Source organism: Trachurus japonicus, chromosome 7 (genome assembly GCF_045865225.1).
Source record: "Trachurus japonicus isolate A0001 chromosome 7, Traja_1.0".
NCBI lineage: Eukaryota > Metazoa > Chordata > Actinopteri > Carangiformes > Carangidae > Trachurus > Trachurus japonicus.
The window spans coordinates 2,637,805-2,663,353 of record NC_140913.1 but is presented as its reverse complement, the minus strand read 5'-3'; the positions used below and the strand labels follow the sequence as shown (position 1 = coordinate 2,663,353).

The window sequence follows — 25,549 nt, the reverse complement described above, 5'->3', positions numbered from 1 at the left end:
AAACAGACTGCAGCTTTCTGTAGTTGTAGCTCCCCCCACCCCCTTCCCCCTCCACCTCCCTCCCCCTCCCCCTCCCCCTTCTCTCTCCCTCCTTCCCAGCTGGAAAATTCAACATTTGGTGTTATATGCAATTAATATCCAGTTTAATTAACATCTCATTAATACAATCTGCTCAATAATTATGATAATAATAGATTCATTTCTATAAAACGTTTCTCAACAAAATGCCTTTAAAAAAATTAAAGGTATAGTTCAACATTTTGACAAATTGGCCCATTGCCATAATCCCTATAGTTTTAGGAGTAGGTTCGTTACCTTTAATAACCTGCACATTCACCACCCTATGAGATAATAACGGAACGTTACCAGACAGAGTTGTTTTAGAGGTAAATTCATGCAAAACCACTGATGCGCGTTGCCTTCAGGGACAGTTTTTCAGCAGCAGTCTCTGTATTTACCTCAAAAACAACTCCATCTCGTAACGTTCCGTTATTATCTCATAGCGTGGTGAATGTGCAGGTCACAACTTGTCCACCAAAGCGTTTTGGAGTTGCTAGATTGTGTATTTGATGAGTTTGATGAGGGAGACCAAGAAATCCCATTAACCCCCGTAGCGTAGCTCTGAGCAGCTCACGGCTCTGCTCCGCCGGTCTAAAAACAGCTTGCACCGACAATTATAGGTAACGAACATACTGCTATGACTATAGGGATTATGGCAATGGGCCAATTTGCCAAAATGTTGTACTATCCCTTTAAAAAAAATTAAATAAATCCACGATATAGAAGCAGAAGCACCTGAGCAGAAATAAACACATATCAGAGGATGTGGCGGTGCAGGTGAAGAGAAAACTATAGGCATCAAACCATTTCAATAAAACACATGACACCGCTGAAGGCTCAGGTGCTGAGGAGCCGTGGAGCAAGGCACCGACCTTCCTGCTAATCCACACCATCGATGCTGTTGCCTAGTAACCAAGCAGCAGGTTACAATAACTACGAAGTGTTAACTTAATACAAATGAGAACCTGATGTATATTTATATAGACACACACACAGGCACATACACACAGCAGAAGTAGCTCAGCCTGGTTTTACTGCCCATTAGATTTCACATCATTCCAGTTAATGGGAGAGAATGAGAGTTAAAGCAGTGAAACATGAAATTGAAAACAGCAGGAGAGAGAGAACAGAGAGAATGAGGAGGGAGGAGGAAAGGAGGGAGGGAGAAGGAAACAGGACAGAAGAGGAGGGAGGAAACAAGAGAGAGGAGAAGGGAAGAAAGGAGTGACAGAGCAGTACAGGAGGACTGGAGTGGAGAAAAATGAGACACAAGGAGAAAGGAGAGGAGGAAGGGAGGAAAGAGGAAACAGGAGAAAAAACGAGGAAGCCGCAGGAAGGGTAGAGAAGAGAAGACAGGAGAGGAAAGAAGGGAAAAAGGAGGAAATATTAGAGGAGGAGGAGGTGAGGAAAGAGGAGACAGGAGGGGGAAAGGGAAAAGGAGGAGGAAACAGGAGACAGGAGGAGGGAGGAGGAAACAGGAGCCGGGGGGGTCTATTAGTACATCACGTTTGACTCAGACACTGAGTCACGTGTTTGTTTAGAGCAGAGTCAGAGTCCTGCACAGGTCTGGTTTAAAACCTGATCCATCAAACTGATGGATCAGGTCTGACCTGGACCTGCAGAGGCCAAAGCTGCAACAATGACACTACTACACCTCTTCTGTTCTGTTTCTTCATCATGTCATAACCCTGAGGCCTCTCCCACTCATCTCTTCATGAATATAAAAACAGTTAAATAAAATGTATCTGATTACTGATCAGTGATCTGAAGTTAGAATAATCTGAATCTCTGTTGGACTAAATAAATATAATAAACTAGGTGTAAACGCCTCAATTCTAAACTTTGTTGAATCTGAATTCAAAGTTCAAAATGATCCTGGACAGAGTTTAGAGATTCAGAGAAAACAGCTCTTTGTTTTGTAGCTGTGTTTAATTAACATTCTATTATGGTTTATTTATTACTGATAAATAACAAAATGTTTTGTTGTAGCTCTGATGCTGTTAATAATGTTCAGTTATATACAGTGTGTTTTTTCTGCAGGAGGAGCAGAGATTAAAGAGAGGAGGAGGAGGAAGAGGAGGAGGAGGAGGAAGAGGAGGAGGAGGAGGAGAAGAAGGAGGAGGAGGAGGAAAATGAATCTGCTGATAGTTTGTGGAGTTATTAAAAACACACACATACACGCGCGCGCACACACACTCAGCATCACTGTGCTAAAACAGTAAGGCAGCTAAATATAGCAGCAGTGGAACATGAGAGAGAGACTGTGAGTTCAAATGGATTAACAGAGAGAGAGAGAGAGAGAGAATACATCTGAAATATCACAATTCACAGAGTGAAGAGTCCACACAACTGATCAGTGAGACTTTGTTTGATCCTGATAAACAGATGAGCTGTCTCCTCTTCCATCCACACACACACACACACACACACACACACACACACACACACACACACACACACACACACACACACACACACACACACACACACACACACACACACACACACACACACACACACACACACACACAGGTCCATGTGTGTGCAGGTAAGTGCAGCAGGAGATTAAGGTGGTTGTAATGAAGTGTCACTGTCAGATAAACGACATGCTGAGCCAGCTGAGCCACCGCTGGCTGACTTTATATTACCTCACACTGCACAGAACACTTTGTACGGCTCACACTGCTCTCATGGATCTCATCATTACTTTTCATTTAAGAAGATGATTTTACCTCTAAACTAGCAGCAGAAGCAGCAGAGAGGACAGACTGACAGACCGTCTGAGCTCATCATGAAGACCAAACCTGAGCAGCAGACTTCAAACTCAAAAAAAACCCACTAAATCCTACAGTTCCCATACTGCAACTGGACAGAGTCTTTCACCACAGCCATTTAACAAAGTTAATGAACAGATAAATTGCGGCAGGTTGGAATCAAATTGGATCGTTTTCTCTTTTCATTGGCGCTGAGGATGAGACCAATAATCCAATACTTCCTGAATGGTCCTCCAGCGATCAGCTGACTGCAGGCTCAGCACGCCGCTGGATCCAGACCTGTCAATATGGGCCCTCGTTTGTTCACCGGTTAAACCATCTGGATGCTGAGCACGTTAACCAATCAGGGAGATGGAGACAAGTTATCTGCTGCTAACAACCTCTGTTGTTGCTGTTTCCATCCACTTGTCCATTGAATTATCTGAGGATCGCTTAAAAACATTCGTTTTTAGCTTTAGCTTTTTAGCTTGAGTTTCCATGTCAGAGCTTTAATTTAAATAAAAACCTGTGCATAATGACGCTGTTTTGTGATCAAACTACTGTTTCAAGTACAGTTCTTCTTTATTTTAAGCTGTTTCCATTCATTTTAGCACTGAATCGCAAAAACTAATGCCGACATGCTAAATGTGTGACGAGCTGCTGGCGTCGTTGCCTGGAAACCACTGAGCCATACAAACGGCAGTCAAGTTAAGTTAGCTTTTTAGCAAATCTGGATGGCATCTGCCAACAAATGGTGACTATTGCACAAGTTATAACAGGGCTTAAGTGCCAACTAATTGCGACAGACCAAACTATGATCAGAAGACGGCAGCATGAAAACACTGTTTTGCTAAAGGTGCAGATGACACCTAGAGTTAAATGCTTCACGACGACAGAGGAGACCTGTGGTCGCAAAACGTGATCGCATTCACATTGATTTCCATCGGCATTTATCTCATACGACTTTTATCCATCAAGAGAATATCCGATGAGATCCACAGGACAGACTTTTTGTGGGTATTTGTGACATTTAATCTAATTTTACTGTTTCCATGAGGCATTTTTAATTCCATATAACTTGGGCCCTGTTTATATGTACCCGGTTATTTTTAAAAACGGAGACATTAACCATCGTTTCACCCTTCGTTTAGACGCAAACGGAGAAAACGCCCCTGAAAACGATGCTTTTTAAAAACTCAAGAGTGGAGATTTTGGAAAACTCTGTTTGCATGTAAACAGAGAAAAACTGAGATTTGGGTAGCCGATCGACATCAGACCCTGACGTCTAACCGCAACCATATTACATAAATAAATAAATAATAATGATAAAATTTAATGCAGACTGATGTGTTCATTGTAAAACATTTATTTATTGATGTAACGTTAAATGGGGTGAAATCTGCACAGAGTCCCGAGGCTGCGCTGCTTTTCTGTCTACACACATGAAGCTTCACTTTTGATTCAAACAAACTAATGCTACTGCCACAATTGTTAGATTTCATCAATGAGACCAACATTTATCTCCTAAAAAGAATTTAACCAGCCGGTGGTAAACCTCTAAAAACCTGCGGGTAAGTTAATTAGCGATCGTTTTGTCCCCCGGGAGGACGACAGAGGCTGGCCGACCGAGCAGCATTGCAGAGCGGACACTGTCTTTGTGATGTCCCGGTCGTTGCTCCACAGCAACTTCTCCGAAATAAAAAAAAAAGCTTCACCTCTCCGAGAAACATCGGAGCAAACTTCTAAACAGCCGTCATCTGGATAAACTGGCCGTATATTTGGCATCTAAACAGTTACTTTCTCGCATGAAAAAATATTAAAACTTTACACACAAGGAGGGCAAGTGACGTTGTTGTTGTTGCTATCAGGTTGCTATGTGGGATCATGTGCGGGATTCTGATTGGCTAACGTGGGCTTGAGCTTCTCGCTACACTGCCACCTACAGGTTTGGCATGCTCTTGACGGCATATATACACAGGTTAGTGTAAACGAAACGTTTTCTGAAAATGGACTGGTGTGCACGCAGTTTTTTTTGTAAACGGAGAGGGTGAAATGTCCGTTTATGAAAATAGCCGGGCACGTGTAAACGTAATCTTAAAGCGCATAAACACATGTGGATGGTAACATAGCTACTGAACATGACTGGGCAGATACGGTCAGTAACTCCACCCCTTACACAGGAAACAGCCAGTCAGGTGTTGGTGTTGGTCTGATCAACCAGCTGCATCAGGGTCCAACTTAATTGTTAAATGACAAGGACATACACACAGCCTTCTCATGTTCTTATGCAGTTAAACAGTTAAGCTGTAAGATAGCTGCCAACTCTCTGTCCATATGTTTCATTTACATTGAAAGTCAGAGCTCTGAACATCGTCACCTCCAAGTCGAGTGCTTTCCAGTAACACGGATGTGGGAAAAATGGACAATTAATAAAACAAAACAAAAACACAACGTTAATATACCTTTAGATGTTAGATTCCAATGCTAACAATGTATAACAGTTTTAAGAAGCCTTCAAACATGTAATGCACTGATCTTGCCATGTTAGCCGCTGTTAGCAATACTATTTTATTCTGTTTTAACACACACAAACAGTGGAGGAAAAAGTCCCAGGAGAAGAATTGAACAGTACTATGTGTATGTAAAGTTTGCAGAGTGTTCACCACTGTTTAGATGAGTAGCAGCCATCAGGACTTGTTACGTCGAGGCTGTTGGGACTTTTCTGAGCTGGAGATTGATTTAGTATTCCAACTCAGAGCTCGGAAATTCCGACATCCGGGTAAAACTGGAATGCACCATAACTGCACAAGAAGTAATGTTTACTATCTGTGTGTGTGTGTGTGTGTGTGTGTGTGTGTGTGTGTGTGTGTGTGTGTGTGTGCTACCTATGCGGCTGTCCATCACATATGTCTCTATGATGGCGCTCTTCCTGCAGATGTCCTCGGCCATTGATGAGCAGCTCACCTCCAGATGTTTCACCTAGAGATGGAATTAAATATATAAGAAAAACAAAATGATGTAAATGATGGGAATGGCTGATGAGGAATTTAAAAGCTCCACCGGCAGCTCAAAGACTTCATTTGATTAAAAGCTCAAATCAAATCTAGCAGCAAGCTGTGGTTCAATCTGCAGGTCAATCTGTCAGGATTAAAGATTGATTGTCTCAGGCTTCATTGAGTCGAGCAAAGTTACTTCAGTCATTCTAATAAGGCCACTTCAGATTTTGGTTAATATCCTCAGGGCAGCACTGTTGTGGTATTCGTGGGGCTCAAACTGCTTTTGGTAGAGCTGTTCTCCAACACAGCCTGAAGACATGTGTCCAGATTTATGATGACTGGACAAAGCATTAATGAGTTATGGATCATTTTGTGAAGTTGCATGGTCAATATCTCAAAAACTAAATAAGGTTTAATGGAGAGTTTCACACAAACGTTGCTCGACTGAGTCCTGTGATGATCTACAGAAAACCCGACGACTGTTTAGGAAGACAAGTGGAGTACGTTAAAGGTTATCATGGCAGTTTTAAATGGTCCTGAGCTGGAGGAGTGTGTCGCGTTCAAAGACTGAGGGAAACTTCTAAAGCTGTAACTAGCAAGTATGGGAGTTGGAGTAATGAATTGAAAATTTAAAGAACTTGTCCAGTATCAAAGTCATTAACTTTAACAGATGAATTACTGTAACAGCAGAGAGTGGTTCAGCCCTGAGCTCATAGACTCAACATCAATAATTCATCATCAACGTAAACCTGCTTCTCAAACAGGCTGAAGTTGAACTGTACGGAAGCGCATTGCATTCACTTGAGTAATTTATTTTTTGGGTTGTTTTTCAGGGTAATTATTTATGTTTTTCGTGGTAATTTTTTTCCTCCTGTTTTTTGAGGTAGTTTTTTTCGGACTTAACGAGATTTAGAAAACCCACTAGAAGCTCCCACCTGCAAGTAGCGTTTAACCGCTGCAGACAAGCCTCCCCTTCATCACGGATCTATTACATCTTAGATCCATGAGATACATTGTTAAGGATTTTTATTCAAACTCCACTTTGGTACAGGTTCCACCATTGCTTTATTTTCCAGACGGCTCGAACACAATTCAATTTTGAAATCCCGAAGCCAGAAAGTCAGAAAAAAAATTACCCAGAAAAACAGAAAAAAATATTCAAAAAGACAAACCAAAAAATAAATTACTCAGAAAAACAGGATTTTTAAAATTATTATTCAAGTGAATGCAATACGCTTCCGTAGAACTGAGCTGCTCGAACAGGACATGCTGAACGTTTGCTTTCGTTCCATTTCTTCACCGGTGTGGACATAACATACAGGTGCATCTCAATAAATTAGTTCAATTATGGTAGTTTATTTATTTCAGTAGTTTAATTCAAATAGTGAAACTCATATTATATAGATTCATTACACACACTGGAATATTTTACATCTTTATTTCTTTTTAATTTACTGATAATGGCTTACATTTAATAAAAACCCCAAGATTTAGTATCTTGAACAATCTGATTAACCTAATGATGTCACACCTGCAAAGGTTTCCTGAGCCTTTGAATGGTCTCTTAGTCTGGTTCAGTGGCTACACCATCATGGAGAAGACTGAGATGTGTCTATATTGTTGTCATGGTAACAGAAAGCTCCTCACCTTCTCCTCCAGCATCCACTTCTCCTGCTGAACCTCGGCGAGACGCTGGAACAGCTCCCCGACCTCGTCATCGGACAGTTCGGCCGGACGCTGGGACTGAGGACTGCCCCCACCAGACTGAGACACATGGAGACAGGAGACATGGTTACACTACACAGAGGTCACGGGTCCGTCCTGCTCCAGGGCTCTGAGGCAGAAAGGGGTTCAAACCCACAACCTCTCCAAAGAGAACCACAGAACAAAAAAGTAACATCATGATAGTTTTCTTTAAAGCTCTGACACCTGAAAACAAAGTCGCTCCCATAGCGTGGTGAATGTGCAGGTCACAACCAAAACAAGCGTTTTGGAGTTGTTGGATTGTGTATTTGATGAGTTTTAAGGGACAGGGGACCTGTACCATTGTGTTCACTGAGCAGCTTGCGTCTCTGCCCCGCGGATCTCAAAACAGCTTGCACCGATAATTAAAGATAATGAACCTACTGCTATGACTACAGGGATTATGGCAATAGGTGAATTTACCAAAATGTTGAACTATCCCTTTAAAGATGAACAAGGTGCTAAGTTAAGACTCTCGTTCACCTCACATGTATGTTGGATGTTATCATTCATCATCATAACAAGTAGTTATTACGGACAAAATAAATCCAGGACCTCGGATGAGGATGGATGGATGGATGGATGGATGGATGGATGGATGGATGGATGGATGGATGGATGGATGGATGGATGGATGGATCCAGGACAGTTACATCAGCAGGTGAGAGGAGAGTTTCACAGCTCTGTCTCTCTCTGTCATGTGATGCTGTTGCTAATGATGACCGAGCTGCTGCAGTAAACTGACCCGCCGGTGGACTCTGCTTACTTTCATGTTTTGACAGAAACACTCGGTTACATAAACCGAACGTGTCAGCTCTATTTACAGTGTTTCTATCAATAGGAGTACACACATACTCACACACATACTCACACACACACACACACACACAGTCAGTGGTAACACGGTAAAAATAGCAGCAGATGAACTTCAAAGACACTTCAGATAAAGTGAATGTAAAACATAATCAAAGAAAAACAGTAGAAATATTTAAATCTACTGTCCGATCCGCCGACAGCTACTGAGGAAGATGACGCCATGTAACAGTCGGGCCTGTCATCATTACGTCAGCTCACTGTCATGGTGACAGACGTCATGACAACAGACGGGTGGAGAGGTTAGGTCATGACCCTGACCTGTCACAGAGCTAACAGAAAGACCAGGAGCTGTGTAGTTTACCGTGGGCCACATGCTGTCTGCTGCACCACTCACTAGGTGCGTTTACATGGACACAAATATTCGGAATAAAGGGCTGATCCGAATAAAAATGTGTCATGTAGATACGTCAATTGGAAGATTCTGATTGGATTCGGCTCAATCCGAAAGAAATTCGGTTCGGATTGAGAGGGGTGGTTTATGCCGATCGTTATTCCGAACGACGTCCATGTAAACACTTATTCCGATTGTTACTTCCTGTTTGGGGGTTATTGGGGTTATTATGGTCCTGGCTGTCCCACTAGCGCTCGGTTTTTATTTATTCATTATTTTTTGCTTTTACACACTCTAGTGTGACGTCCGACAGGAATCAAACCCGCTAAGTTTATGAACACACTGGCAGCAACGCACACGGATCTACTGAGACTTGTTCTGTCACCTGAGTTAACGAGGTATAGATGAGTGAGTTTGGAACTGACGAAAAGAGATCGAGTACCGACCCGATATTCCCTTCTTTCCCCACTCTCTGTCCGGTGTCTTCACCGTCTTCCACTGATGTCACTCCACAAATTTCCAGAGCGCACATGGCTAATTAATATGCCCGTGCTGTTTTGCATTGACCATATGGTTGTATTTGGGTGTATAGAGGGCGGGACATGGCGTGTTGACATCTGCACTTTTCTTGGGTCCGGTGTGATTTCTCAATGGCAGGAACAGTAGTAGGCTACACGTTGCTGAGTCTGCTTAATAACGATGTACAATAGGAGAATAGCAACAGCTCTTAAAATATGGCGCTGTCCATTTTGAGTCCTACTGAATGGGATAAATTGAGCCATTAGACAGCTCTGCGCATGTCAAAATGCTGTTATTCTGAATAAAGCTTGGTGCATGTGTACGCACGTCATGATTGGATTATTTGATTTTGCGCGCATGTAAACAGTGGATTCAGATTTTCCGATCCCTCAAATTTTTTATCTGATTAAGAAATTTTGCGCATGAAAACATAGCTACTGACTTTCAGTGTTCAGGAGGAGACTGACAATCAACAGCTAATTAACAGACTGGATGATCAACGACCTAATTGTTGGACACTAATGTTCAACTGTCTGCAGCTTGAAGCCATTTCTTCATGAGTCATGACCACTGCCACAACCTCTGCTAGGAGCTGTATAGAACCGGTTCAGCATGACAGCAAAGTTTTGCTTCATAATAGTACAAATGATAATAATCAAAAGAAATAAATACACTTTGCTATTGGTGCCCTTTCCTAGAGCTCAAAGTTCTATACAATTAAGTAAAATAGTACAATAAAATAAGGTTTTCATCTGTTCTGTATCTGTTATAGCATTATAGGTTTTCCCATAGTCGGAAAAAAGCAGTTTATCTGGAACTAACCAACTCATTTGGTATTCCTCCGCGCATGCAGCCTGCTTGACACGCTGATTTGGTTAGTTCCAGATAAACTGCTTTTTTTCTGACCAGTTGATGCACTGTAAAAAAAAAAAAAAAAAAAAAGTGTGTATAGCATACACTTAAACTGGTGTATTATCTTATTATCTATCTCTTAGTTTGGGTCTGTTCACAGCTGTTTATCTCCTGTGTCTCTTTCCAGCACTATGAGCTGCTGTGGCTAACTGAGGGAGAGCAGAGAGCTGTTTACTGCAGATATTACACTTAGGGGCCATTTGTACCTCATAAGCTCACTGAACAATCCCTTTAAACTGGTCTGATACTGGTTTAAAAATAGACAGCCTAGAGAGCAAAACCATGTTCTCGAGTCAAGCAAGAGGAATTTTAGGATCAGTTATGTTAAATCCAGCACTTAAAAACACTTCAGACATTTTTTGATATTTAAGACTATTTAAAACTGTAATTTTTTCCACGTATATTGCCATGGCTCTGCAATTATCTAAAACTTCACTACCATGTGACGCCATGTGGTCGCTGACTGACTCTGCTCCTGCTTCTCCTCTCCCTTGCAGCTCACGGCAGAATCACATACGGTGACGCTCTCTCTCCCCGTCAGTGTTTCTGAGCTGCAGAGGCTCCGGTCTCACGGCGGCTCCACCCACCTTGTTTTGATTGGCTGGCTGGGCCTCCTTCATCATGTCCCTGTAGGAGAAGGAGGAGACAGACGACGAGTCCCCAGTTTGCTGAGTACGGCTGGGACTGTTGATCTCCGACAGAACCAGCTCCTCCAGACCTAAGACATGAGAGGATGGATGTGGTGAGCCACGGGGAAATAAACACCAACAGCATCTCTATTCAACTCTCCCTTCAGTGGTCAAAATCACTGAGGCCAGTGAAGCATCCATTTGAAACACACTGTCCCTTTAAGACAGGTAAAGGGACAATGTGTAGGAAATACTCCCATCTAGCGGTGAGGTTGTATATCACAATCAATTCAGTCGTTTTATTTATGCTGCATTCGGGTGGAATCGGGCAGACGGACGACAGCTGCTGCACGTTAATGGGATAAACAAGTGGTCCGTCGTGACAATATGTTGTCATGGCGATGTCATATTGTTTACCTCACCCACGTTTTACCAGCCCTCTCCCGTCGACTAAAATGACATCCTGTTTGTTTGCCGACTGTGAGTCCGTGTTTCCGTGGTTACCTACAGTCAGGTCACTGAATGTAAAAGATGGCGGCACAACATGGCGGCCAGCACTGAGCTTACCAGCTATGTAGGCTATATATGAATGGAAGACCAAAGATTACCAGAAGACAGTTTGTAGATGGAGGTAATTACTAATTAATGAAACACAGACTTTTGAACAAAATAACTGATTTTTGTGAAAAGACAACAAGAGAAGTTGAACAGTGGGGCTTTAAAGGAGACATATTCTGCTCCTTTTCCACAAATTAAAATAGTTCCCAGGTGTCTTAAAGACATGTCTGTGACATGCTTTGGTCAAAATCCCCCAAGGATCAAACATCACAGCTCTTTTCATCCTCTCTAAACAGCCCTGTTCAGAACGGCTGCTTTCAGTGTCTGTCCCTTTAAATGCAAATGAACCACTGCTTGCCCCGCCCCTTCTACTGGTACCAGGTAGGGGTGGTATAATGTAAATTCAACACCTAGTTACATCACTGGAAAACAACTGAGGGAACAGCTCATAAAGCCACATGGATTTCAACCTAAGGAGTCTGGAAATTACAGATTTTTTTGTCAATTCTCACATTCTCACCTAAATATATGTTAAAGAGCCTTCAAAAAGTGATATTTCCATAATATGTCCCCTTTAAAGCTGTGGACAGTCTTTTAAATGATCATTTAAAGTGACAGTGCACCACAGGTCACTGGCGAGGGGACTGCCCTGTGTCTGCTTCACTGGTCGTCTGTCAGACCTCATACTGGTGTTGATAAACTGCAGTACTGTAGGTATTCTGTGCACCTGTCACTTCCACCCATGAGTCCACCAGCACAGGGAAGTCTTAACATTTGGGTTTATCCACCAGGATTGTCTCCTGGTTTTAAGGGACTGTGTTCAGCAGCTAAAGGCTCAGTCTGTAAAATTCACTGGTTTTAAAGGACTGTGTGGGAATGTCTTTGAGTGGAGTGCCCCTTTACGACTGACTGAGGCCGTCCCTGTTATGCAGTGGACCGTCCCTTTAAGGCAGGTGGTGGGAGTGGGCAGAGAGATAAGTAGGCTACTTTAAAATGTCTGATTCTCAGGTTTGTGCGGAAGAGCCTTTTAAACATTCATTACTACTCATAAATAATACATGATGCAGAGGACTGCCCTGCACCAGTGTGTGTGTGTGTGTGTGTGTGTCCATGATAGAAACACAGAAAAATAAACATGTGGGAAACGTAAATGGGGAAAAAGCTCAATGTGATGGAGACAAACAGAAAGTGACTGACTGTGCATTTGTGTGTGAGTGTTGCATTTATGTGTTTTTGTAAGTGTGTGTGTGTGTGTGAGTGTGTGTGTGTGTGTGCGAGCAGACGCCAGTGTGTCCACCTCAGCTCTGGGAATCGGAGCACGGCATTAAATATTGAGCAGAAGGTTCCGGACTGAGCCAGAACCCCCTGACGCAGGGTTAGCGCACCGCAGATCATCCGCCCCCATCGGCCGCGTTCCAATCACATCGCAGCCACTTAGGGGACACACACAAACAAACACACACACACACACACCTCTGCTTACTGGAGCATTTAAAGAACAGCATCGTCCATTTAAAAGACGCCAGTGTAACAGGTTCTGTTTCAGAACTGAGAACAACATGACTGTTTTGTCTCTGATGGGATCAGGGGGTTGGGGTTTGGAGTTTGTGTTTCCATCCAGTTTATCCTCTCTGTCAAACTCTAGAGAGACGTCAGAGGTGGTAGAAGGATGACCAGAAGGACTGAAAGCTCTCACCCGATCAGCAGCCTCTCATGTCCTGAGCCATCATTTTGAGAAGTCAAACAAAATCCAAATATTTCCCTCCTAAAATAATCACTGATCTACATGTGTTTATGTAATAACAGCTGCCTCCAAACTAGTGCTGCACAATTTGATAAAAATGTGCCATGGCGACTATAGTGGACAATATTGCAATTTGAGACTGCAATTACGATATTGTAAATGAATGGTGTCATGAGTCTACGTGTAACATACATACAGTATTTTAAGTAAGAAAAGAAAAGAAAAGAAAGAAAGAAAGAAAGAAAGAAAGAAAGAAAGAAAGAAAGAAAGAAAGAAAGAAAGAAAGAAAGAAAGAAAGAAAGAAAAATCCAAATACCTCCATGCTGCTCGTATGTAATGTCCGTCTTGTATTGAAGCCGGTTCGTCCAAATTGGACGAACCGGGAAGAGGAGCTTCAAGAAGCTTCCGCTACAAAACAAGCTTGAAATATAGACTTATTTCATTTTTTTCAGGGCAATTTCGCATTTCGGGGCTTCAATACAAGACGGACATTGAGCAGCATGGAGGTATTTGGATGTTTTTTGGTGTGTCTTTTTGTTATGAAGACAGTTGGTATTCATTTGCAACTGTTATATGGACATGCACTGCTACACCGAGACCCCCTGTAACTCAGAGAAGCCACGGAGGACTCTGAAACTTCTCCCAGCCCTTAGTCGACATGAGGGTGAGTAGATAATGAGTGAAATTTCAATTTTGGGTGAACTATCCCTTTAATACTCCTCCCCTCCCCTCCCCCTGTCCCAGTGGGAGAGGGGAGGGGCCTTCTGGTGGCGTTAAAACTCAAGTGTCCTTTCTAGAGCCAGTGTTTGGTTTGTCCGCTCTAGACTTCCGCAGAAACATGGCAGCTCAGTGGAAGAGGACGTACCCCCAGTGTAGATATGAAGTGCTCATTCCACTTTAATGAAAAGACTATTAAGATCATACTTATGAATATTTGAGTCCATTTCTGCCAACAGGCCTCCTCAATCCAACACACTGGTCCTTTAAACTCATTTATTAAACTCATGGTGTGGTCTCAGGTGTGTGTGTGTGTGTGTGTGTACCTGTCCTGGTCTTGCTGTTGGTCAGGATCTCCTGGAGTCTCTCCTGCAGTTTGTCCGCTCTCTTCCTCTCCAGCTGCAGCTGCCGCTTCAAGTCCTTTAGCTGCACACACACACACACACACACACACGGTCAGGGATTTACTTTCTAATTATTATTTTCCATGCACTGCTGCTCTTAAATTACTCTGGAAAATATATTCCCTCCCTCTCATCTCTATTTAAATTCCTCTCTCTGTGCATCCTGCTCATCTGTCTGTCCATCGCTGCAGACATCAGTCACACATACAGTGAACGCGTTGACAGTGAACTCACCGCCGCGCTTCCCTTCTTCTCCAGGATCCTCTGTCCGTCCACAGTGTCCTTTATCTCCTGCACCCAGAGCAGATTGATGGAGGTCAGAGACAGTCAAATAAAACAACAACAACTCCACAACTGTAAAAATGATTTTTGCCTTGATGCTGATGCAGCTTTCTAAAGGATCACCAAGGACCAGTGGTTTTGCATATTTTAGCTGTGTACTTTACAGATCCTGTTGCTGTGGAGGTCCATATCTTTAAATACAAATACGTTTATTTATTAAGCTTCTTTTTAAAGCAGACGGTGCAGTGTGCTTGATGATAAATAAAATACATTAGAGTGGTAATATAAAACTACAGTTGGTTCTTTTGCTGTGGTGAGGAACCTTATTTTAAGTCTCAGTACCTCACCAGTTACACAGCTCTCTGAAACTGAGCAGGTTGAAATTTGCTGTCCACTCACATGACACTGGACCGTGCCATAGGACCTTAACAATTGCCAGCTCAGTGTCAGCGTTCAAGTATTTTCTGAGAACACACGTGCAGACAGCAGCAGGCTTTATCATGTTAGCACTCTGACACTGTTGGCCGGTGTTCACCTTATTTTTAGGGTTAAATGTCTTTATCTTTTATTTTTTAAGTGTTTTTGTGTTGTTTGTTGTTGTTTTTTTGTTTTTGCTTTGTCATGTTTTAATATATTATCCTACATTTTAATTACATACAATACATAAATATGGCATATACTGGCCATTATATGGTCTATGGATAGACAGCTGGTTACATACTGTGGCCAGTTGGGATGGGTTAGCCTGGTTTTACCAGTAGTATCGAAGGAAGGCTAAAGTAGAAGCTAAATCATTAAGCTAATTGATTAGCAAATAAAAAAAACAAAAAAAAACTGCTTTTTAATGCCTCTTCAGATATTTTTTTATTTAAAATTATTATAAATTAATGAATATACCGGTATGTATCGTTTCATTTATTAAAAAATGTATACCATTTTTGCTATTCATGTTTAAATCTCATTTCTTACTTATTGTATTTATAGATGGATAGATAGTTCATTATTTATTTTTACATGTCCATCTTTAATGCCTATTAAAATTAAAAGGTGAAATTAAGGAAATGTTTTATTCAAGGGGGGCAGTTGTCGGTCTGAGAAGTGAAGCTCACTTCCACGTTCAAAAACTGCAATCCCCTCGGCTTCCTCTGGGGGCTGGTGTCAGAAAGCAGCATTCTCCATAGACCCCCATGTTAAAATCACCGACTTTACATCCTCAATAAACATGATCAAAGCCTGGTGTCAGAACGTTTTTTGGTCTCAATTGATAGTTTCTACCCCCGCACACACTCTGAGGGGGGGGAATTTTTTTTTTAACTCTACCATTTTACTGTTATTAGGTTAAAATTCTGGCCAATTAGGGCGCGGAAACGTTGAGTGACAAGTCCGGAGCGGTCCGGAGACAGGCTGCTTCGAGGCCAGTGGGCGGGCTCTCGGCCGGCCAATCCAACATGGCGCTGTTCAGGCCGCCATATTTGAGTCACAAAAACGACTCTCCAAAACCAATGGGTGACGTCACGGATGCTACGTCCATTCTTTTTACAGTCTATGGTTTTATTACATGTCTTGGGACACCTCTGGTCCTCCATAAACACAGTATGTCCTGAACCTCACGTCCTCTGTGACAGTGTGATTTGTCCCAGCATCATCATGAACCCATATAATTCACATGGATAAAACCTTAGCTTACTTCATTATAAGAGATGATTCACTCAACCCATCCAAGCCCTGCTCTCCCTCTCTCCCCCTCCCTCTCACACACACACACACACACACACACATTGACAACAGCTGAGATCGGATCACAAGTGCTCACTACAGACACATGTAGAGATGCATTTTAAAGCAGGTGTGAAGTGATGTACTTGGAGCTGAGTGCTTGTGATTGGATCACTGAAGATGCATGTTAACACTATACGTCTGGTGTTGTGTATTTCAGTAGGAATCAGGAAATGAGTGGTTTCACTGCTTCCTGCGAATCTGTCGTCTCAGTGACTTCTTCAAAAAGCTGATCACTGTAGATTCTATCGAAAAATGAGGAGGGTATGGTGATTCTTCTGGGAACTATTTTTAGCAGTGGATTAATCCACATGGGTAAGGCATTGGCAGTGGTAAGGCGATGCAGAAAATACCTTGCATCAAAATTGACTAAAATAGTAGACTACGAAACAATATTGTTCTCTCACAGCTGGACTACTGCCAAATGGTATGGGCGACTGCCACTAAAAAAGACTGAAGCAAACTCCAGCTGGTTGAGAACAAGGCCACACAGTACCATACCATACAGCACCATACCATCACCAACAGCAGGCACCCTGCTCTATTAATGCTGCACTTGTCTTCAGTGTGGAAGGTTTTACAATCCAAAACTCATCATATCAGTACAATCAGTTAAAAGCCATCATGACTCATATACATATGGCACTAGAGCGGCAGCAGAGGGACGCTTTCCACCTCCTAAGCCAAACACCTACTCTCTGAAGAGACAGGAGAATACAGATCAGTGACAGCATGGAACATTTACCACTGCCAGTGACAACATTGACACACAAATCAATATTTAAAAAGCAAATAAAGAAACACTTTGGAATATCATATTTCTAAGATACCATGCACGCAGCAGTCACACACACACACACACACACACACACACACACTGGACAGGGTAAGAAGGATTTTCATCTGATCTTCATGGTCTGGAACAGGGGTCACCAACTATATTAGTCCAAGGGTTGGAATTTTTCAAATAAAATGAAATAAAACTGATTTCTGTAGCCTTTGTCAGTCAGGTTCCTATCACCTACACCACAGTCCGCCACCAGGAGTGATAGAGATAGTCTGACTGGGTGTCGTGCTAATCACTGGCTTCAACATGAGGTTGTGGACAAAACAGTGGAAATAATCAACTTCATCAGAGATTTTTTTGTGGAATCTCAAGCTACTCATGATGAGCTGTTTCTGATAAAGTAATTTCAATCTCTGTTGTTCATTCAGATACTTTAATAGCAGGGACCACAAGATATTTTCTTTTTGAGGTTTGGTGGACCGGATTCGGCCAGTTGATGATCAGTGGCCATGAAGATCTTGTTACTGACTGTACACTGGAATGTGTCATGTTTCTGTTTTAGGATGGTGATTTATATGTACTATAAAGTTTAAAGGGACAACGAGGAGTTTCTATTTGGTTATAAAAAAGTCTCATGTTAATGTGGATGAATCTCCGCTACCCACACTTGTTAATGGGCCAATTTTCGATAAATATATCGTTTTGTCTCTATCGTTATTTTGTTATTATTAGTGGTGGTGGAAATGCTGGGCGAGCCGACCAGCGTTTCCTTACTTTCGGTTTCGTGGCGAGTCATGAGAATAACGCCGCCGAATCGCCGTTTATGGTCGGAACTACGACGGTATGTGATCGTCTTCCAACCTCTGACTTTAATTCTTGATGAATGAAAACATGAGTCTGTCTTGCGCCGGTCAAAGAATTTCACAGTGCGCGGAGGCTCATAAATGTAGTGTGAAAACGCTTCGCTTTACCAAAACTCCTCGTTGTCCCTTTAATGTAGGTTTTTGTTGTTTTGTTTTAGTGGTTAGTGTAGTGGTTTCCAACCTTTTTGGTCTCGTGTACCCCCTGAGCCTTTTTGTCAGATCATGAGTCCCCCCTCACTCATACGTGTTGATGGTTCTCCAAAAGTGGTCATAAAGGGGCGTGGTTAAGCTCAGTTGGTGGAGCAGGTACCCCAAATGCAGAGGCTATAGTCCTCGCTGCCCTGTATCAAATCCCGACTAAGGTGGCTCTTTGCTGCACGTCGATCCCCCACTCTCTGCCTCCTGTCTCTCTCTCTCTATACTATCTACATGATCTATTAAAGGTAAAAAAGCCCAAAAATATACTTAAAAAAAAAAGTCATATAAAATGTAACACAACTGATTATGAAATGAAAATCATTTGCATCAATACTTTTGACAACCCTACAGAGCTGTGCCACAGGTTGTTGTTTTCTGGGGGGAAACAGTTGTGGTGCGCACTAGGGCTGTCAATCCTCCCCTCAAATCATATTCAAATTTCTAATGCTTCTTATGTTAAATATTCAAATTTTATTCAAATTTTCTAATGTTTTTTTTTTTTTTTTATTACATCATTATATACACAGATGCACCTCACCGATTGGATCCAGGACCTCCTCTGTCAATCAAATGTGTTATGTGTGTTTGATGGTTTCTGAAGCTTTAAAATGAAACACAGTTGATTTCTGATCATTTATTTCTCAGACTGCCATAGTGGTCATATTGCAGCTGCTATAGACCACAGTGGCTGCGCTTCTATTTTTTTTTCTCTTATTGTTTTTTTTTTTTTTTTTTACAAATGCGCGCACCAAATTTCACACACAACGTAAACAATATAGTGCAGGAGGAGGCAGAGACCAGTGGAGGACAGTGGTCCAGTCACGGTAGACCAGGACAACAGGCTGTAGCGGCGGCGCCGCGGCAGACGTCTGTTTTGGACTTTGATTTGTGTCGTTGCGCACAAGTTCGAACATCAGTTTCCACACTCTAGCTTCCTATTTCAAAATAAAAGCACAAATTCTATCGTCATGGTTTTCTGTATGTAAAGGGCAATGGGTGTTTTATTTTGTGAAAGTAACCGGAAGTGCGTTGGTCACAACGGCTAACTTGAGTAGCACCGAATTCGTCCGAACAAAATTGTAAACAGCTGGTATTTAGACAAATTAACGACACACTGCTGATCTAAACGGCTACTTTCTCACCTAAACATGTTTTTTTTAAAAATGTTGTTTTTATATTTACAGAGTTTAGAACTAAAATGAAATCAGCTTCTGACTGCTGATTTCGGCTGGGGTAGAAGGCAGGCTAACACTACCTATACACTTCCAGTGTTTGAGCTAAGCTAATTACGGGCGATACGGCTCTATCTCCCTTGTTACTGCACGCACAGTGGAAAGGATGGTGTCTATCTGCTTGTCATGGACTCGGGAGTGAGGCAAGACATTAAAAAAAAATGTTGGCGTATCCCTTTAAACAGTGTTGGTTTGACTCTTCAGACAGAAGAAGCTTGAAGACCATCCCCTCCTCCAAGCCCAGTGCACGTCCATTCACCACCTCTCATGTGATGCTGAGACGACCAATCAGCTGTTACCTGTTGGAGTTTTCCGATGGTGTTGCCGTGCTCTTCCCTCTGTTTCTCCACCTCCACCAGCTGCTGTTTCAACCCCTCCATCTCCGACTGCTTCTCCTGCAGGACAGGGACACGGCACAATGACACATGTGTTCACACATCTGGAGCCCAAATTCTAACAGCTGTAAAGACGTGACGGAGTAGAGGGAGCCATCTCCTCCTCCATCAGTCGCTCCGCTCTCCTGGTCAAACAAAGTAAAACAAAGATTTAAAAGGAGCGACATCTCCACCTCCAGCGATGCCCCCGCAGTTTTTAATCCTTTTGACTGGGGATTAAGTCACAAAAAAACTGCTTTTAATTCTCCTCTAATCCTCTGCTGCTAATTAATTTGACTAAAATCTACATTAAGGCACCCGCAGGCTGCGGCCGCCGCCCACCTGACACACACGGAAAACATGTCATTCTGACGGAAAACAACCGTGTCTCTTAATTCCCTGTAATGTCACACATCTTAATCACCAACCAACACACACACACACACACACACACACACCTCATCAAGCAGAAATTAGCTTTTGTGTTCATTTCTGAGCCATTCAGATTTTATTACACTGCGAAACGAGGAGAAACAGAAACAGTAAAAGAGAAGCCGAGTGAAGATTTTTCTCCATTGGTTTGGCTCTTTTTTCGAAACAGAAATTATGTTCTCAAAACTCTAAGATCATTTGGCAAAACAGTGTTACAGTTCAGCACAACACCATAGATCACTTGCAAAAGCGCATCTCTCTCTCAAAACAGTTCACTCATGTGTCAAAACTAAATTTCCTTCTCATACAAATGGTCAGTGCCCCCAAAATGCATCGTCCCTTTGGCGTTGTGTGAGCACTGCAAGTGAAACTGTTTAGATGTTTTGTTACTATGGCAGAGGAGCATTGAATTATCCCTCATGTCCTCCTCTATATAAATAATATATAATAAATAAGTAAATAAAAAAAAAAAATCTGGATTTTAGGGTAAGAGTAGCCTATAAGGTTTGACATCACACATTGCATTCATACTGTCAAGGAAAGGTAGCCATTTTTATTCATAACTTCCATTCATCACAGTAAAAATAAAATGTATACAGAATAATATCCTGTAATATAAACACATAAACAAAAACAAGGAAAATTATAAGTAGCCTACAGTGCTGTAAATAAATATATGTTATTCATATTATTTTGTTCTTGGCTAATTAACAGACTATTGTGCATGTGATGACTTATAGAATGAAATGAGGCTGACATGTTTTAGAGAGAACAACCATGAGACTGAGAATCAACAATCCGTTTAGATCAACAAGATCTATTCACTTGGAAACTGTGCCAACTGCAGCTACCTGTACTTAATCATATGCAAAGATGTACAAAGACATTTGCAATTTGATGAAATGAATGAGAAATACAATTCTGTTGTGAACATTTGCCAAGTGGTTTGGAGGTTTGTCCATGTTGTTTTCAGAATGTAATTTCTGTTTCGAAAAATGAGCCAAACCAATGGAGAAAAACTGTAACACACACACACACACACACACACACACACACACACACACACACACACACACACACACACACACACACACACACACACACACACACACACACACACACACACACACACACACACACACACACACACACACACACACACACACACACACACACACAGATGTGTTCAGGTGAATAGTGGAGGATTAACCAGATAATGTGGCAGGGTTTCTGCAGACTCACCACATTCATTTAGTGTTTTTCTTTTACAGCTGATAGAGGGAGATTTATCATGTGATCTGTCACCTTAACGGTCAAAGTGTGAAAGTGTAATGGAAAAGCAGTTCAGACGAATTATCTCTGATCAATATATCACATTATGTCAGTGCTTTTGAGCAGCACAGAAGAATAAGCCCTGATGATAAAAGTCATTAAATGAATGTGAGCTGGATGTTGATGAGCAGCAGAAAAGAGATGGATGGCCAATCAATTAAAAATGATTTTTTTTTTTTTCCCCCGCTGAAGTCCTGACTTTGTTCGTTGTTCAAAGTTTTTAGCTCCGTCATTTATTTGCACTGGTTATTGTCATTATAACCTCACAGGTTATTTTCTATTCACATCTCCATCAACAGAACCTGGAATGTTTGATCTGTAACTAAGAACCGTCAGGAACTATGAAAGTCCGGTCGCTTTTTCGCTGTTTTAGTCGCTATTTTCTCTAAGGAGCTCCCCCTACAGTTTCAGAGTGCATATTACAACTCACAGCTAGCCCCCCCCCTCCCGGCCTTGTGCATTTGTTTTCAACAAAGCCGGCAAGAAGGCAATCAGTGGAGCGATGGATAACGTTATATATCGTATAAGTTTTACCGTGTGTATATCTCTGAGACAGTCTGAAATCGCAGAACTTAAACTTAATCATTAGGCTACTTAAACATTATTACAGTAAAGGTCGTTACAGAGAGTTGTTTTAGTTGTTTTTTCGCTTCATTGTTTGTCCAAAATTCATTGTATCAAGCGGTATGGTTCTGGTCTGTGCACGTGAGATTCTGGTAAAAACAGGTAATGGAGACACCTTAACTTTGAAAAAAAGTCTCAAAACATTTTTACGCTCTCATGAGGTGGTTTTTCAGACGTTATCGATATAAACGTGTATCATAAAAGTGCTATTGAAACACTTAATTTGCATTTACATGTCAGTTGAGTTGTGTGTGTCCAGCTGTGTTGGTAATGTGACTGGAGGGGACAAATGAACGACATGTTTCTTGGCATGCATTGCTGACCTGGGCATTGTTTCTTAATAAATTAGAAAAACTTTTCTTATCATTCCCCTTTTCCGTGCATGGTTGAAGGAGATTGGCTTGCATCCGCGCTCCACTCCCTCCTGCGCCGACAGGTCCCCGCATGTCACATAAACCAGCCCGGGTGTGTGGACACCGCATAACTCGCCACCTGCATCTATTTAAATTCTGTCACTTTGTTTTGTTCTTTTGCCCTGATGAAAACATCCAGGCCGAAACATTGGCCATGGAGACAAAACTACAGCAGCTCAATTGATAAGCCAATTGATGTTTTCAGCGCAGGGATCAAGAACTAAAAAGGCAGAAAAAAACTAAAACACCACGGACAGCGCTGCGCTTTATCCATCATGCGTTCACACTGGCGTGTGTGTGTGTTTGTGTGTTGGGGGGGGGGGGGTCGCGGTCGCGGACAGCAGTGCATGTTAAACTGGGGATCGCGACTCAAAAAGGTTGAGAACCACTGGATTATGGGGCGTGTTTGGCCCATGTTTCTGACCAGAGGAGAGCTGGGACACCGGGTCGGAGGCTCTGATCTTACAAGGTTGGCAGAGAGCCTCCATTCTCCCTGGAACAAGTTACAAGTCATTTATTTAACCATCACAATTACTCCAAAGCTGTTTAATCAAGGTAAAAAAAAAAATCTTGCATAGTTCCCCCTTTAAAGGACCAGTGTGTAAAATGGGGGGAAAACCGTGACATCCAGCGTTCAGATTCTACATTGCAGCGCTCACTCGCCCGCTTGCACTCACGCCTCCCGTTGTGAAATGCGCTGGCTCTGACTGGCTGGATTTTCCATTCGGGCTGCCGTACAAACATGGCGCCGCAAGATGGCGACACTCTCTAAAGCAAGACCCTTGTTATATGTACTACATATAAAAGAAGAATTATAAGGCTACAAAAACCAAACCAATTTTATTTTATAGCGAGTATACATACATACTAAAATATTCATGGTCTAGTATATTCAGATTTTGCCAATTAACCTTGTTAATTATTACACACTGGTCCTTTAAACTTTTAGCAACTTTTTTAATTTTGTGGAGATGTCTCCCCCTGTGTTGAGTCTGGTTTCTGTCTTCCACCTGTAGGATGGATGTGCACACACCATCCACCTGTTTGTCTATTTTCTCCCATCGGCAGCTGATTGATGCAGCATCACTCTGCATTAGACTAATGGCGGCCTGGGTGTGATGAGCAGGTCTGTGGAGACAACGTGACTGTAACTGCTCATCATTTAAACAGCACAGTCTGAGGTTACAGTGTCACTGCACCTCTTTTAACAACTTGAATATTTTATGGTCCATTTTCATCTTTCAGCTGGACCTGCTTTGTTTCTGTGGAGTCAGATATGGTTTTCTTTATGACCCAGTCATTTCTCAAATCATCTCTTTTAGAGACATGCTGATGTAAGAAAATCAAACAGTATTTAAAACAGAAAAAAACTGTCTGAACTTCACATGGTCGCTCTCTTTAAAGGAAGCTGTAGCTGCTCTGCTACGATCACGCAACACACGTCTGTGACTTCACGTGTTATCAGCCGATCATATTGTGATAGCAGTGTGATTCACGACTACAGAGGAATGAGTTATTTCTAAATTTATATGCATATTGTAGTGCTGTCAAAAATATTGCGTTATGAACGCGTTAACGCAAATCAATTTTAACGGCGTCAATTTTCAAAATAAAACACAGAGATTGGCAAATACGAGAGGCCAATGTGTGTACGTTTGTAGCTTACAGTATTTGTGTTTATTTATCTAAACAGAGAGCGAGAGAAATGAACACACACACACACACTATTGATAGATTTTGTTTCAAATGTGAATGGCTGCTCAAAGTGAGAATGTTAGTGAGAAATATAACACTACACATTGCTGTTTTCATTAAAAAACATTTGAACAAAGCAAGCCTATCCACTTTTCCATGTTGATAAGAGTATTAAAATGATAATTCAAGGGGCATTTTGAATAGATAAAAATGTGCGATTAATTTGCGATTAATCACGAGTTAACTATGACATTCATGAGATTAATCGCGATTAAATATTTTAATCGACTGACAGCACTAGTATATTGACATATGAAGATGATGTGATTTTTGTTTGTTCACACCAAAGACACAGGAGAATAGGATCTGTAGGTTCAGGTGTCATTCCCACCCAAACCAAACTGCTGCTGATGTTTGTTATGACTTTTGTCTGAATTATTGCCTTTTTATTTACCAGTTTTTAACTTGGCTTTATCTATTTATTATTATTGCTATTGCACTGCAAGAAGCTGGTTGAGAAATGGTACTTTCGTCTCAGCCTATGTATGCACATTTGAAAGAAATTAGAATTAAGTGTCTTGAGTCTCTGTTGCATCACAAGTTACATTTATGGTTATTTAGGTTGTGACATATTTTGGCTTTGAAAAGAATTTCAGTTCCTGGAAATAAAATCCTGCACGTGGACGAATTGAGATCTAGATAATGTGTAAATTAACTGAGCTGCAATCAGATCTGATATCATGTTTTTAATTATATAAATTATATTTTCTATTTTCGTGCAAGAACATGTTTTTTTTCTTTTAAATCAAAACTCTCCATACGGCCTAACTAATTTTCTGATCATAATAATAATAATAATAATAATAATAATAATAATAATAATAATAATAATAATAATAATAATAATAATAATCAATGATTGGGTACTCTGGTAGCCCAAGTAGAGAATGTCCTAATCACAGAAGCCTGGGTCCAAACCCAACTCTCTCTCTTTGCTGCATGTCCTCACCGTTTCTCTCCCTTTTTTTTCCTGTCTCTCACACTGTCCTACCAAAATAAAGGCAAAATAAAAGCCCAAAAAATTATATAATTAACCATCTGAAATGCAACTGAAGAAATCAGGGTTTTTACAGAAATATAAGTGACAAACTGCGTTTCTGAAGATGCATGTGATTCAGTTCTAACAGTGGCAGTTGTTTCACGACTCCAAACCCCTGAGTAGCTCTAAACCCTCCAAGGTGGAACATGTTCTGTGTTTGTCGCCCATTAAACCAGCGGATTATTTATCTGGGCGCCTGT

At 41.6% G+C, this 25,549-nt stretch overlaps 1 protein-coding gene across 6 annotated transcripts in view; it reads right to left on the bottom strand.

Annotated features, from left to right (window-relative positions):
- Nucleotides 1–25,549, bottom strand: part of gripap1 (GRIP1 associated protein 1) — a 72,032-nt gene that overhangs the window by 7,306 nt on the left and 39,177 nt on the right. For all 6 annotated transcript variants that reach the window (XM_085780797.1, XM_085780792.1, XM_085780793.1 and 3 more), the window contains 6 exons: nucleotides 19,680–19,775; nucleotides 14,477–14,533; nucleotides 14,165–14,264; nucleotides 10,778–10,908; nucleotides 7,457–7,573; nucleotides 5,699–5,792 (listed from right to left, as the gene is read on the bottom strand). In XM_085780797.1, coding sequence (XP_085636923.1) covers nucleotides 5,699–5,792; nucleotides 7,457–7,573; nucleotides 10,778–10,908; nucleotides 14,165–14,264; nucleotides 14,477–14,533; nucleotides 19,680–19,775 — 595 coding nt within the window. The remainder of the gene's footprint in view (nucleotides 1–5,698; nucleotides 5,793–7,456; nucleotides 7,574–10,777; nucleotides 10,909–14,164; nucleotides 14,265–14,476; nucleotides 14,534–19,679; nucleotides 19,776–25,549) is intronic.